Source organism: Leucoraja erinacea, chromosome 17 (genome assembly GCF_028641065.1).
Source record: "Leucoraja erinacea ecotype New England chromosome 17, Leri_hhj_1, whole genome shotgun sequence".
Lineage (NCBI taxonomy): Eukaryota > Metazoa > Chordata > Chondrichthyes > Rajiformes > Rajidae > Leucoraja > Leucoraja erinaceus.
In genome coordinates, this window is record NC_073393.1 from 38726446 (window position 1) to 38741587 (window position 15142).

Consider the following 15142-nt stretch of genomic DNA (forward strand, 5'->3'; position numbering starts at 1 on the left):
AAACCTTGAGGCATTTGTAATTAATAACAGGTCAGCTGAGATCCATCACATGCAGCACATCAGTGAATAAGAAGTAATCAGAGATATCGACAGTCTCAGCTGTGGATAGACTTAGTTTCAAGGCATGGAATGAAAATTTCAGTTACAATAAATCTTGAAGGTTTTTATGTTGTTTAGTACAGAAGGTTTTCGGACGAATTTCTGTAGTGCTTCACAGTAAGGGAGAATTTGACAATCTAGGTGATTATCAACATTTGTACTTGGATGGCAGGAACCAACTGGCCAGGTTGGTGAATACAGCTGGCCAGGTATTTAAAACTCAGACTCTCAAGAATTGTTGGATTTTGGTTTGAAGTGGAATAACAGAAGGGAACATGTAACATTAACAGTTACAAAAAAAACCCCCATTCATTCTGCTCCATAGTTTAATCCCCAACCAACTGAGCACAAGTGAAAATTTCCAGCTCATCATTTCAAAAAAAAGGTGTTACGGTTATATTAGAGTGTGAAAACGATTTAATTAATGTGGAGATCAGTGTTTGAAACTGTTGAGATCACCAGTAGAACTTGCTGGTGGCTTGCAGTTTGTATTTGCAAATATACAGGTGTACAAGATAAGTTATATTTCTTCTATATCTTAATTTATTAAAGTTTAAAATTTATATTTAATTTCTTTTGGGCATTACCTTTTTGGCTTGCAGCTCACTAGCAAAAATAAATGTGGGTATTCGTTACCAATAACGCTTTGCTAGCTGCTCATCATCATCTTCAACGCTGTAGATTGTATCTGAATAGGAATTGTAATGTTAAAAAGATTCTTCCCATTGTTTTGACCTTTCAATTAGACATGCAATTTTGAATTTTAAATTGGCTTCAATTATACTTTAAGTTTTACAAATGTTTTGTCTTCTAATGTAAGCCAAGTTCCAATACACAAGCATGTAAAAATAGTTAAAGTTATCCATTGGGGACTGGCCAATGATGATAAACGAGCTGTGGATTTCACTGAGGCAAGGCCACTGAGCTAATGTTGGTGTGATTTCCTCACTTACTCCGGCTCAGTAGTAATCCTCTGACTGCAGAGCTGTGAGATGCAGAGTCCACATTCTTCCATCAAGCAGCAAAAAAATGATTATAGAAATCTTATGCTAAACTGTAAAGCAAACCTTGTCTAATTTTCTAATATTTTTAATGTACTACAGTGCACATTTTCAAACTAGTTTTTTAGGAATTGTTTGTTGCTGTGTGAAGTTAGTGTGTACATTTGGACAATTTGTAAATAAAATTTTGATTGTTCAGCAACTCATCTGTTTCATTTTTATTACTTAATCCCGAGATATTTTAACTACAACTGTCCTAATTAAGCAAAGATTTTACTGCTTGGAAACGTGGATATTCTGACTTAATTGTCATTAGTGATAGGAGCAGAATTAGGCCATTCGTTCAGGGTGGGAGATTGCAACCTTCATGTGGTCCGCTCTGTTTCGACAAATGCAATCAACCTGGTGTGCACAATCAAGTAAGGTCAAATAGAACAAGTTGTCCGACAACTTTAGGCTGTGCACGCCATACGCAAGAAGAAGAAGAAGGCCATTCGTTCCATCAAGTCCACTCTGCCATTCAATCATGGCTCATCTGTCTCTCCCTCCGAACCCCATTCTCCTGCCTTTGCCCTTTGCCTTGTCACTTATCATATTTGGCATTTCTGCTTCCTGTAAAGGCTCAAATTAAACCAAGATATTTGAATATGTGACTGCCATGATCCACTAGCAACCACATGCATTTGTAAAGCATCTATTAATAAAATGAAACATTATGGGCCTGCACCACTTAGGCAATTTTTCAGGCGACTGCCGGCTACTTGCACGCGCATGCTCACACACACACACACACACACACACACACACACATCGCTTCCTTCACCAGCCCGTTATGCAGGCGGGGGACAGGGCAAGCGGGGGGAGCGTTGTTTGAGTGAAATTCACACGGTGCAAAGCCAATGTGATACAGACACACACCGCGATGAACAGGAAGGTTGGCGCTGTAATTAAGACGGTGAAAGCACAGTGTACGGGAAGGGTCACGTAAGTCCTTTTTAAAAGAGGGGGGGAGGAGAAGGAGTGGAAACACACGGCTGTGAAGCTCGGCGGACATTAACATTACCGGTCGGTTACTGCGTACGTTTTTTTTCCCCAATGAGCCAATGAAATTCACCAGTCAGCACTGGCTAGAACCTACGACAAACCTTTGACCATCTGGCAACCTACTACCACTGCACCTACGGCACGAGAATTGGGCTCTGGCGACCGGAAGGTACAAATCTCCATGGCGGCTTCACCCATTCTGGTCGTCTCCCTTTCAAGGGAGATGCTAAAAAATTTCGTTTTACTGTACACGTGACAATAAATTGAAAAATTTTGCGGCGATTCTGGTCGCTGCTAATGTTTCCTTGAAAATTTGCGGCGACCTTAAATGAGGCCGCAACTAGTTCCCAGAATGCGGGAACTCCTCACGACCATGAGGGCGACTACCCGGCAACCACCCGCAGACACGTGACTGCATAGTCTCCTGCAGTTGCCTAAGTGGGACAGGCCCATTACAAGGCTTTTCAAACATTTTTTGAAAAATAATGCTCAGTCACAAAGTGCACTGTCTTTAAGGAGGAAAGCAAAGTGTGGGGGAAGTAAATCCAGAAGTAAGGATACGAACTGAGAACTAAGTCTATTACTGTGGGGTTGACAGCTGAAGGCATCACCAGCCCAGGGAGAGCATGTCAGGTTAAGAAATCCCAAGTGGTCAGTTTTCCAAACATTTGGATGGTTGGAGGAGAATACAGGGTTGTGGAGGATTGATGCTGTGGGTGAATTTTAAAACTAAGTTGGGAGTTTTAAATTTCAGGCTTTGCTCAACAGGAAGTGGAAGGAAGATAAATGAATCTAACTTGAGACTGTAAAGGAAAACAATGGAAATTCCGACTAAATTAGGCAGCATCTATGGAGAAAGAAATGCAATTAATGCTTTATGTCAGTAACTTTCCATCAGAACAGACTGCAGGGTTGTGGATAATCAAGTCGCTGGGAACCACGGCTTATTACTTGTTATCATGGTGCATGGAGGCCATGAGCTGGCTCATTCCCTTCCCCCATTCAGATCTACAGAACCTTCATTCTCAGCAATTCCTCTGTGGTTCTTTTGCAATTTACAATTCAAAGGGGTGATTTACATTCCAATTAACCCACCAGCAGCACGTGAGATGATAAAAGTATGAATAAGGGATTCAAAAACAAGAGCACAGTTGGACAATATTACAGAGCCAAATTTCTTTAGTCAGGGGGTGGTGAATCTGAAATTAATTGCCACAGAAGGTTATGGAGGCCAAGTCAATGGATATTTTTCAGGCAGAGATAGATTCTTGATTACTCCGGGTGTTAGGGGATAAGTCAGGAGAATGAGGTTGAGAGGGGAAAGATGGATCAGCCACGATTGAATGGCGGAGTAGACGATGGCCTGAATTTCCTATTTCTGTTCCTGTCGCTTATGAACATGAAATAAAGGCGTTTTTTGTGATTGCAAGTAGATGGCCAAAGCTCAACGTAGAATCAATGACAAGAATGCAAATGTGTTTTTGTCTCTGTCATTGTCAGGCAAGAGGGATGCACTTGTTGGTGATGGAATGGAGCCAACTGAGGAATGCAATTGTGGTCGTCCCAATATTTGAGGGAACCCTTTCTTATGCAGTATTAAATTGCCGTATGTACATGTTGAGATCAAGTCAAGTCAGTTTTATTCGTCACATGCACATAACGTGCAGTGAAATGAATTTGCCAGCAGCGGTACAATAAGAAAAGAACACACAATACACAATAAAAATTTAACACGAACATCCACCACAGCATTCATCACAAAATTTGGTCAGTCCTCCTCCATTTTCCCCCGTGGTCGGGACCACAACCCTCCACAGTCGCTGCTGCGGGCGTCCAGATGTGCAGACAAGGTAAGTCCAGAATCGGCGCCTCCCCACCGGAGACCGCGGCTTCCAGATGGTGTAGGCCGCAGGCCGGCGGTTGAAGATTTAAAGCTCCTCCCGCGCTGCAGCCAGAAGCACCGCAGACCGCAGGGCCGGCGGTCGGAGCTCCTCTCCAGGGATCCCCGGCAAGGGATCCCCGGCTCCGGACCCTGCGCCAACTGGAGCTCCGCAAACCCCGGCTTCAGGCTGCCACGGGCCAGCGAACGGAGCACCCAGGTGAGGGCTCGCCCGCTCCGCGACAAAAGAGCCCTCGCTGTGCCCGCTGCTGAAGCCCCGGGCGCATCTCCGGGAAAGGCCGCACTGATCCTCTATGTTAGGCCATGAGGGAGACGCCATGGAAAAAGTCGCCTCGCTGTGGAGGAGAGAATCCAAGAGGCATTGAGAGATGGTGATAGCCCTGATGCTATGCTGTAAATGCTGATATTTTTCACAGCCTTCATTGAAGGGCAAATGTGATGATGAGAAAAGGGAGGACTTCAGAGATAATGGTTTCGGAGTAGGAATAAAGAATCATTACATTTGTTTTTAGTTTTAGAGATACAGCGCGGAAACGGGCCCTTCGGCCCACCGAGTGCGTACCGACCAGCAACCCTCGCACATTAACACCATCCTACACACACTAGGGACAACTTTACATTTTACCAAGCCAATTAGCCTACAAACCCGTACGTCTTTGGAGTGGGGGAGGAAACTGGAGATCTCGGAGAAAATGGGGTCATGGGGAGAACGTACAAACATCATACAGACTAGCACCTGCAGTCAGGATCGAACCCGCATCCCTGGCGCCGAAACCGTGCCACCTCATGCTTGAGTAACTCAGAGAGTCACGGAACATCTCTGGCAAAAATTGATAGGTGACGTTTTGGGAGGTCGTGAGCCTTCAGGCTGATTGGGGGGGGGGGGGGGGGGGGGGGGGTTAGGACAAAGCTTAGCAAGTGATAGGTGCAGACAGCTGAGGTTTCACTTCATTGGCCAGACTTTGTCCTGCATCTCCTGTTTTTCTTCCCCCCCCCCCCCCACCACCACAGTCAGTCAGAAGAATCATAATTACGTACATAATATTTCAAAAACTAATTCAAAGTCAAAAGCAGAAGGGGTGGAATTGGAGTTTCTGAGACTGTACCCCTTGAATGGGGTAGGATGTGGGTGTGGGCCAAAGTCACTGTTACTTTAAAAACTCTTCATTGGAACAGAAGGATATAAACAAACAGAAACTCAACCAATCAAGATAAAGTTAAGCTGACACTTGTCAAGGTTGTAAAAAGCTAAATTTGTTACATTCAATATTAGGTCCAGAAAGTTGTAAAATGTCTTGTCAGATGAGATACTCTGCCCTGAGCTGACTATTCTAACTTCCATACTGCACTCAAATACAGCTGGACTATTTCTGACACTTCTACACCAATTCTTGACCTCACTATCTCCATCGCAGGTGATAGACTTTTGACGGTCATCCACTATAAACCCACTGACTCCCATGGCTATCTAGACTACACTTCTTCCCACCCTGCTTACGCCGCATCTGCTCCCAGGATGAGGCGTTCCACACCAGGGCATCGAAAATGTCCTAATTCTTCAGGGAACGGGGGTTCCCCTCCCATACCATAGATCAGGCTCTCTTCAATACCCCACAACACTGCTCTCTCTCCCCATCCCCCCACTCGGAACAAGGGCAGAGTCCCCCTAGTCCTCACCTTCCACCGTCACACACAACAAATAGTCCTCCGTCAGTTTCGCCACCTCCAACGTAACCGCACCACTCGCCAAATCTCCCCATCCCCCCCCCATCCCCCCCCCCCCCCCCCCCCCCCCCCCGTCTGCTTTCCGCAAAGACCGCTCCCACCATAACTCCCTGGTCAATGCTCCCTGGACAGGCAGCATCTCTGGAGAAAAGGAATAGGTGATATTTCGAGTTGAAACCCTTCTTCAGACTGAGTCAGGAGAAAGGGACCCTTCTCTGACACTATTTGTCCATATGGACGCCTGACATAGGTGTCCGTGTTGTCTAGAAATTTCAGAGAGGAGATTCGAGCTAGGTGGATGGCATCTACTGCGGACTGGTAACCAAAGTGCAGTGGACCAAGGCTGGCTGGGAGGCTGGAGTTAATGAGTATCATCGCCATCTATCCAAACACTTCACAATGGTGGATGTCAGAGCCACAGGACAGCAGTCATTAAGGCACGCTAGCTTGCTTTTCGATAACACTGGGATGATGGTGGTCTTCTTGAAGCAGTGGGGTCCTCAGGATGGAGTAGTGAGAAATCAAAGATGTCTGTGAATACTCCTGCCAGCTGGTCTCAGCAAGTCCTGAGGGACTCTATCCAGGCCAGTTGCTGTCCATGGATTCACTCTCAGACCTTAACATCAGCCACAGGGACTGGTGGTAAAGGCACACCTAAGAATAACAGGGCTGGATTACTGGGTGAGCAGCTGGACAAAGTTGTTGAGGCAGACATAAAAACAACATTTAAAAAACATTTGGACAGGTGCATGGATAGGAAATGTTTCAGTGGATATGAGTCAAACACATGCAGGAATGAGCGTGGATAGACATCTTGGTTAGCATGTGTGTGTTAGGCCAACTGGCCTATTTCATCATTGGATGATGATCATTCTATGACTTTAAATATCTCTCAGCACTTTATTTCGCTGTAGCTATCTTTAGCGGATCTATTTTTATTATTCGTATGCAAGTATCTACAAAATGATATGTAAAAGAAAACTAGTCAAAAGATATAAATATCTTCCAAAAGCATTGAAAATACATTTCATTCCATTCAAAGGTACAAAGGTTCATTTATTGTCACATACACCAATTGGTGCAGTGAAATTCCAGTTGCCTTTGCAGCACATTAATAAGAAGACAACATAACAATGTAAAGGAATTTAGCATTAAACATAAAAAACATCCCCCCACAATGGTTCCCACTGTGAGGGAAGGCACAAAGTCCAGTCCCCATCCCCTTGTTCACCCATAGTCGGGCCTATTGAGGCTTCATGTAATTCCCTTTGTCATGTATCTGTACACTTTAATGACTCGGTTGTAATCATGTAATCTGCTGACTAGTTAACGTGCAACAAAAGCTTCCCACTGTATCTCGGTACACGTGACGATAAACTAAACTAAACCAATGAACAATTTAAAAATAAATATAAAATACGGAACAGAAAACAGAAAACATTCTCACCCAGAGAGTTGTGAATCTGTGGAATTCTCTGCCTCAGAAGGCATTCTCTGGATGCTTTCAAGAACGAGTTAGAGCTCTTAAAGATGGCGGAGTCAAGGGATATGGGGAGAAGGCAAGAACAAGGTACTAATTGTGATGATGATCAGCCATGGTCATAGTGAATGGCAGTGCTGGCTCGAAGGGCCTCATGGCCTACTCCTGCACCTATTGTCTATTGAAGTGCTGGACTGGAACTGTAGCAGAGGTCAGATTCACCAGCATCTATGCAGGATGCTGTGTTTTGGGTCCCATCGGGACTCTTAGAAACATAAGAAACATAGAAATTAGGTGCAGGAGTAGGCCATTCGGCCCTTCGAGCCTGCACCGCCATTCAATATGATCATGGCTGATCATCCAACTCAGTATCCCGTACCTGCCTTCTCTCCATACCCCCTGATCCCCTTAGCCACAAGGGCCCATCTGCACTCCCTCTATGGCAATAATGTCCTTCTCTCCATTTGGAGACAAAACTGCAGTAGAACCTCTCCGCTCCTATACTCAAATCCTTATGCAATGAAAGCTAACATACCATTCGCTTTCTTTACTGCCTGCTGCACCTGCATGCCTACCTTCAATGACTGGTGTACCATGACACCCAGGTCTCGCTGCATCTCCCCCTTTCCCAATCGGCCACCATTTACATCTATAACTAACCCTCTTAAATATAGCCAATGAACTGGCCTCATTGTGAAAAGGAACTACCCTGCCAGCCAGTTGTATCCACATCAATACTGCAGAGTTGCCAGAGATTCACCACACTCTCTGTCGTGAAAAAAGTTCTTCTCATCTCGCTATCCCATCTTTTAACTGAAGCAGGTAATTCCCCATTTTCTTTCCCCCCCTTAAAAATCTTCTTCAGACTGAATCTAAAGGATGAATAAACACTGAAAACTCTGCTGATTTGTCATTTTGCACTATTATTGTTTGTTTTTGGTTTGTGTGTGTGTGTGTCTCTCTCTCTCTCTCTCTCTCTTTTCCACCTAAGATGCTGACTGACCCGTTGAGTTACTCCAGCTTAGAGATATATATATAAGATGGACATATATATATTTAATATTTATGTACTGTATTTGTGTACATATACACACACTGAACTTTTATTTCTCCTTGATCATATTGTTTGCAGTGTACTATGTTTACATATTCAATTGCTCTGCTGCTAGTAGGGATTTCGTTGTTCTACCTGGGACACATGGCAACAAAGCACCGAAGATAGACTGAAGTTTGACAGTCTGAAGAAGGGTCACCACAGATGCTGCCGGTCCCGCTGAGTTACTCCAGCATTTTGCGCCTGTCCTCGGTGTAAACCAGCACCTGCAGTTCCTTCCTACACATTCGTGACAATAAAGCACTCTTGACTCTCGGCACCTGTAATGCATGTGCAGCGTGCAGTGAGTGCTTCGCCCGCTGCAGTCCGTTATAGCAGGGTCCCGTTACCAACACCAAGTGCCGGGCTGTGGTTCTGAGATCCACCTGTTCTGCTGCAGGGACAGATGAGAGGGCGCAGATCGACAGGCGCTAGCTCCTCCTGGTGTGGAGGGCTGTGTGTGTGTAATTGGGCCGGCGTGAGGTCCATGTTCACAAGGTCTGACCGCTGGCACCTGCTGCCCAGATAGTTTCCACATTGAGGAATGCGAGGGGCGGCCTCGCTGGACGCGTCCTGCTGATGCACTGGTTATTCCTGTCATTATTTTAATTTCCCCCGTCTTGAGACCTGAGCTGGGGCACCGCGGCTTTGGGAGCACACTTCATTCAGGCTGTGTGCTCCCGGTGGGAGAAGGGGGAATACACAGTCATGCCCCGTTCCTTCCTGATCAAGAAACACTTCAGCACCAAGAAACCCAACTACAGTCAACTGGAGATCCAGAATGGTAAGAACATCACTGTGATTTCTTTCACATTGTTATTATTAGCTGTGCAAATAAACTGTATTTCTTTGACTTTTAAACATTTAGTTTGGAGTATAATGTACTTGTTCGCTTCTGTTGAGACAGAATGTTCTCATTAACTTTGTCAATTTCATGTAATTGCACTGCCTTGATATTGGCGCAGTGATGTGCGCGCTTTCCCCGTCACAATCGAAGAGTAAAAATTCTTCTAGGTAGAATCACTGAGTAAATAGTTTTCAGAGCGCGGTTTATTAGATAAAGGGCGATTCAGCAGGTGCATCGACTTGCATGCGGGTCCCCATTCTTATTCACAGCATCGCCCTCCAGCACCAGGCTGGTATTCGTCTTAAATAAGCAACAAGCATGTTTGGGCTGCTTTCTGAAGTATTCTGTTTGCTGCACCCTACTAAAACAAAAACCGCTTCACTGTAAAGCAAACTTCTTTCTTCAGAAGTCCCCCGTGTCGTTTATTTTTAGTGGCTTGTTTTCTGTTCCATACTAGACTTCCCATTTTGGCTTGTGGGGACCACTCTGAGGTACGTTGGTCTCTTATTTTAAGTGAATCATTTCCTCTCGAATTTTTTTGCTAATTGCCCAGGGTTTTTACCTCACAAAAGGGAAGGCAGCACAGCCTGGTTTTCGCATTGGGATAGATGAATTGCAAAGGGGAAGTGGTGGTGGTGGTGGTGGTGGAAGTGTGAATGACAAAGGGAGTTAACTGTTTGGTACAAAAATCAATGCATGCAAGCAACGAGTGGTGGATAGATCCATTCCTTTTGTAAAGATATTCGGGATTTGGATTCGGGATTTAAAGAGACTGACAAACAGCATTTGATTTGATCTTTCAATGGTCATCAATTTCCTCATGGGGAAAAGTGTTTAGTTTTAGCACAAAGAATTGTACTTCTGTATTCTCTATTTTTACCTGTTAAAGAAGACTTTCACTACCATTCATTTAAAAATACTTCATTGCTGGGACTGGAAAACTTGTTTAAACACAATGATTAGGTGAAATAATATTATTTGATCTGGGTGTTAATTATGGGTAAGGCAATCCTTTTTCATGCTTCACCAGTTAGTATTTCTATCGACTTGCACGAGTTGAGACTCTGCTTTCTTTGCAGCCTCGGCTATTTTGCCATATCTATACGAGGGATTGACATTTCCACTGATGGCACCGCCTGAAGTTCTCGCCCCCATCAGTTGTGACCCACCAGCACTGTGGGACAGGGCTCCAATCAGTCTCCGAATGTGCCTGCCCCTGCCCCTGCCCCTGGATGCTGAGATTGGAACAGAAGCATCATTCAGCAGCCAGCCAGGCCTGCAGATCAGTGTGAAGGAATGCCTGGCTGTCAGGGACAGCAACACCCCACTAAGGAACACTGTGAATGACCTCAGCCTGTCCCTTTCCAAAAGAGCCAAGAGAAGGGAGACAAACAATGGCACATTTAAAGGAGACGGTGAAACCCAGGAGAAAACCCTTGAGGTTGAAAGTGCTGTTGAAGCAATCCTGGAGAGGTTTGAGTGTTTTCATTGTCACAAGGCATACAATACTTCATCTGGTCTTTCTAAACACAGACAGCTGCATTGTGAATCACAGACTACAAAATATTTTAACTGCAAGTATTGTGATAAGGAATATGTCAGCCTGGGTGCATTGAAGATGCACATAAGGACTCACACTCTGCCCTGTGTCTGCAAAATCTGTGGCAAAGCCTTCTCGAGACCATGGCTCCTCCAGGGGCACATCAGAACACATACCGGTAAGTACAAATAAAGCATTAGGGTCGGGGAAAGGGGTGAAAAACCACCAAGTTCCCACTGCTTATTATTCAGTGACCTGCTGAAAAGTTCATCAATGAAAATGAGGATGAGAACAGGATGGAGGCGCAGCAGTGATGTCTTCTTTACCACCGGCACTGCCGCTTGCCTCCCCTTGCGCTTGTATCCTTGCCTCAAAGCAACATTGCCCACAGCACTCACTGTGTGGCTCGTACATACAGTCTGACAAAGGGCTGCCCTGAAGGGAAACACTGGGGAGGCAAAAATGATTGGATATAAAGTACATGTTAATTAAATTAAATGTTATCTCTACACTTATTGTGCTGCAGGAATTTTGCATTAACACCATCAGGGTTTCCAATTTAATAAAAAAAGACTATTAAAGTGTAGATTTAACCTTTTGCATAAGGGAAAACAAAATGTAACCTTTTTCATTTGTGTAAGTAGGAACTGAAGATCCTGGTTTAAACCAAAGATACTAGAGGATGTAGTATCTCCTCTGGTATCTTTGGTTTAAACCAAAGATAGACACAAAAAGCTGGAGTAACTCCGTGGGACAGGCAGCATATCTGGAGAGAAGGAATGAGTGACGTTTCATGTTGAGACGGGTCAGGTCTGAAGAAGAGTCTCGACCCGAAATGTCACACATTCCTTCTCTCCAGAGATGCTGCCTGTCCCGCTGAGTTACTCCAGATTTTTAGTGTCTGTCTTTTTATTTCAACAAAATAGTCCTTTCCTAAGACGGACTCAGAAATATATCGGTGTACTTCAATGCTACATGATATTACTCTGCTGGAACCATAATATGTTTGAAGCAATGGGCATTGCGGTTATGTTCCTCTATCATTCTGCTATGAAATCTCCAAGTTCCCCACATGGATTACCATTATCCAGCTGTGAATCGCCATGTAGGATAGATAGCAAACACCTCATTTACGTAATACAGTTCGTAGCAAAAGCTGCAATTGTGATTTGCTGAAAATTAAGTGAATCTTAATTTGAGTTTTTGTTTTGTTTTTAACTATTTCGATGACCTTTGAAGTTGCCCAAAGTACTGCTTGCTGGCAGACCAGCACAGAACTCTCATGTCATGCTATTTGCAAAGCAGGTCCAATAGCCAACATACCTGCTGTAAGGATTGCTGGAGACATCTGGCTAAATTCTGAAGATGGAGCTCCAATATTATTAATGCCTGACTGGTGATAGAAAATGCTCTAGATACAGTAGAACACTGACATTTTCTCTGGATTGAATTTAATTGAATGTCCATGCATATGGAATTCAATTAGGATTTCAAAATATTTGCCACTCAAAAGCAAATGGCTTTATAAAGTGCATGATATAGTATACAGTTTATAGTGGTGTTTTAGCAAATTATTTCACAGGTTTTATTATAGTTTGTTTATTTACGTATTTGTTAAACATAACAGGGGATTGGGCTTTCACCAATGGTGTACTGTGGGATGGGGTATGGTTATTTTTCTGAGTCAAAAGAAAATCAATGTTGTGATGTCCATATCCTGGTTTCTTTTTAAATGGTACATCCTTCTTGCTAAGGGTGATGTGAAACATTCCTCCCTGATTTATATTTTTGCCCTTTACAGGGGAGAAGCCGTTTGCCTGTCCACACTGCAGCAGGGCTTTTGCAGATCGCTCAAACCTGCGTGCACATCTGCAGACACACTCGGATGTGAAGAGATATCATTGCAAGAGCTGCTCAAAGACTTTCTCCAGAATGTCTCTTCTATCCAAACACAAGGAAGCCGGATGCTGCCCCTTATCTTGATGCAAACTCTGTGATATTATTAAATTCTGATTTGATAGCAGGCTGGAGTTTTGCAAAGTGTTGAGGGCCTATTATTTTAGCATTATATCATTGAACATGGTTGCGAAATGCTGTACTTGTTGGTTTGTTAACTCTCAAAATAATTTCACCCTAATGGAGACCTGCAGATGTAATCGGCTAAAGCTCTACCAATGTTGACTCTACTAGTTATGACATAAAACCATTTTGTCCATGGAACATAGAGTGGTACTACTGCACAAGAAGAGGCCCTTTGGCCCACACTGCCTGTGCTGAACATGCTGCCAAGACATAGAAACATAGAAATTAGGTGCAGGAGTAGGCCATTCGGCCCTTCGAGCCTGCACCGCCATTCAATATGATCATGGCTGATCATCCAACTCAGTATCCCGTACCTGCCTTCTCTCCATACCCTCTGATCCCCTTAGCCACAAGGGCCACATCTAACTCCCTCTTAAATATAGCCAATGAACTGGCCTCGAATACCCTCTGCGGCAGAGAGTTCCAGAGATTCACCACTCTCTGTGTGAAAAAAGTTCTTCTCATCTCGGTTTTAAAGGATTTCCCCCTTATCCTTAAGCTGTGACCCCTTGTCCTGGACTTCCCCAACATCGGGAGCAATCTTCCTGCATCTAGCCTGTCCAACCCCTTAAGAATTTTGTAAGTTTCTATAAGATCCCCCCTCAATCTCCTAAATTCTAGAGAGTATAAACCAAGTCTATCCAGTCTTTCTTCATAAGACAGTCCTGACATCCCAGGAATCAGTCTGGTGAACCTTCTCTGCACTCCCTCTATGGCAATAATGTCCTTCCTCGGATTTGGAGACCAAAACTGTACGCAATACTCCAAGACCATATCCATCCATTCCCTGCATATCTGCATGTCTATCCAAAGTCTCTTAAATACCTCTATTGTATCTGCTGCAACCATCACAGCGTGTTACAGGCACTCGCTGCCCTCTGTTTTATGAAAAAAAAATTGCCTTGCACATCTCCATTAAACTTTGCCCCTCTCACTAGAAAACTATTCCCTTTATTATTTGATTATTTCCATCTTAGGAACAAGGTTCTGGCTGTCTACACTATCTAAGCCTCATAATTTGATATACTTCTATCGGGTTGCCCCACTCCCTCTAATATTCCAGAGAACAAAATCCAAGTCTGTCCAGCCTCTCCCTGTAGCCAGTACCCTGTATTCCACCCATTATTCTTCTAAACCCCCTCTGCCCCTTTTCAAAGGCTCCAGAACCTTCCTGTAATGGGTGAAGAGAACTGCACGTAATACTCCAAATGTAGCCGCACCTAACCCCTATAAAGCTGCATCATGCCTACCTGACTCTTATACTCATTTTCCCAACCTATGAAAGCAACCAGACCATATGCTTTCTTTAACTCCCTATCCACTTGTGTTTTGCCACTTTCAATGAGTTATGGGCTTGGACCCCAAGATCCCTCTGTACACCAATGTTGCTAAGGGTTATGCCGTGAATGTTATATTTTCCCCTTGCATTTGACCTCACAAAGTGCAACACCTCACACTTGTTCAGATTAGACTCCATCTGCCATGTGTCAGCCTATTTTTGTAGTTGAGCTCTATCCCACTGTATACTTTGACAGTCTTCCTCATAGTCTGTGACCCCAACAATGTTGGTGTCATTTGCAAACTTACTAACCATTCAGTTTACGTTTATATTTAAGTCATTTATATATACCACAATCATCAGTCCCAACACAGATCCCTGTGGAACTCCACTGGCCAGAGACCTCTAGCCAGAGTATTGTCCTTCCTTCACAATGCTCTATCGGTCTTCTATCGATAGTCACTGTTAGTTCCGAATCCATACGACTAAGTCACTGTTAGTCCTGTTCATCTTAATCTTCTGGATCAGCCTTCAATGGGGGACTTCATCAAATGCCTTACTAAAATCCATGTTGACAACATCCACCTTAATGCTCTTCAAGAGCCTCAACACATCCTCCTTTTTAATCTCAAACTATCCTTGCGTTTTGACATTCTTCACACTGACCTCACAATGTACTTCTCCTTGGTGAAAATCTCGCCTAGACTCCAAGCATCAATTCCCTTCTTTATCCTTGAGTAGTCCTACCTTCTCCCTGATTACCACCTTGTTTTTAATATAGGTTTAAGAAGTTTGGGATTTGCATTCAACTGACTAAACAAAGGTATTTCATGGCCCCCTTTGGCCTGTCTAATTGTGCTCTGGGTTTTTACAACCCCCCCCCCCCCCCCCCCCCCCCCCCCGCAACCGCGCGTTGAGGGGACGGGACCCAAATGGTCCCCCTTGGTCTAGTATTCCATAAAGTTTTAAGTTTGGTTATTAGAATGTTTTTTTTATTAACTTGCATCAGCTTATAAAACTTAACTTTCAATACTTGTGATGGGTACTTTTTA

The 15142-nt window shown here is 44.1% G+C and overlaps 1 protein-coding gene across 1 annotated transcript; it reads left to right on the plus strand.

The window, feature by feature from the left end:
• The first annotated feature begins 8713 nt into the window (after window positions 1-8713).
• snai3 (snail family zinc finger 3) lies at window positions 8714-14938 on the plus strand. The gene is made up of 3 exons (XM_055649004.1): window positions 8714-9126; window positions 10269-10907; window positions 12531-14938. The coding sequence occupies exons 1-3, from the start codon at window positions 9051-9053 to the stop codon at window positions 12710-12712; spliced, it is 897 nt and encodes a 298-aa protein (XP_055504979.1). The 5' UTR covers window positions 8714-9050; the 3' UTR covers window positions 12713-14938.
• The last annotated feature ends 204 nt before the right edge of the window (window positions 14939-15142 follow it).

What these genes read in the sequence shown, in the direction of transcription:
- snai3 (XM_055649004.1), top strand. Translation starts at nt 9,051, where the DNA reads ATGCCCCGTTCCTTCCTGATCAAGAAACACTTCAGCACCAAGAAACCC. An exon ending in TCAACTGGAGATCCAGAATG is followed by an intron (nt 9,127 to 10,268) that starts GTAAGAACATCA and finishes CTTTCTTTGCAG; the next exon opens with CCTCGGCTATTTTGCCATAT. An exon ending in GCACATCAGAACACATACCG is followed by an intron (nt 10,908 to 12,530) that starts GTAAGTACAAAT and finishes TGCCCTTTACAG; the next exon opens with GGGAGAAGCCGTTTGCCTGT.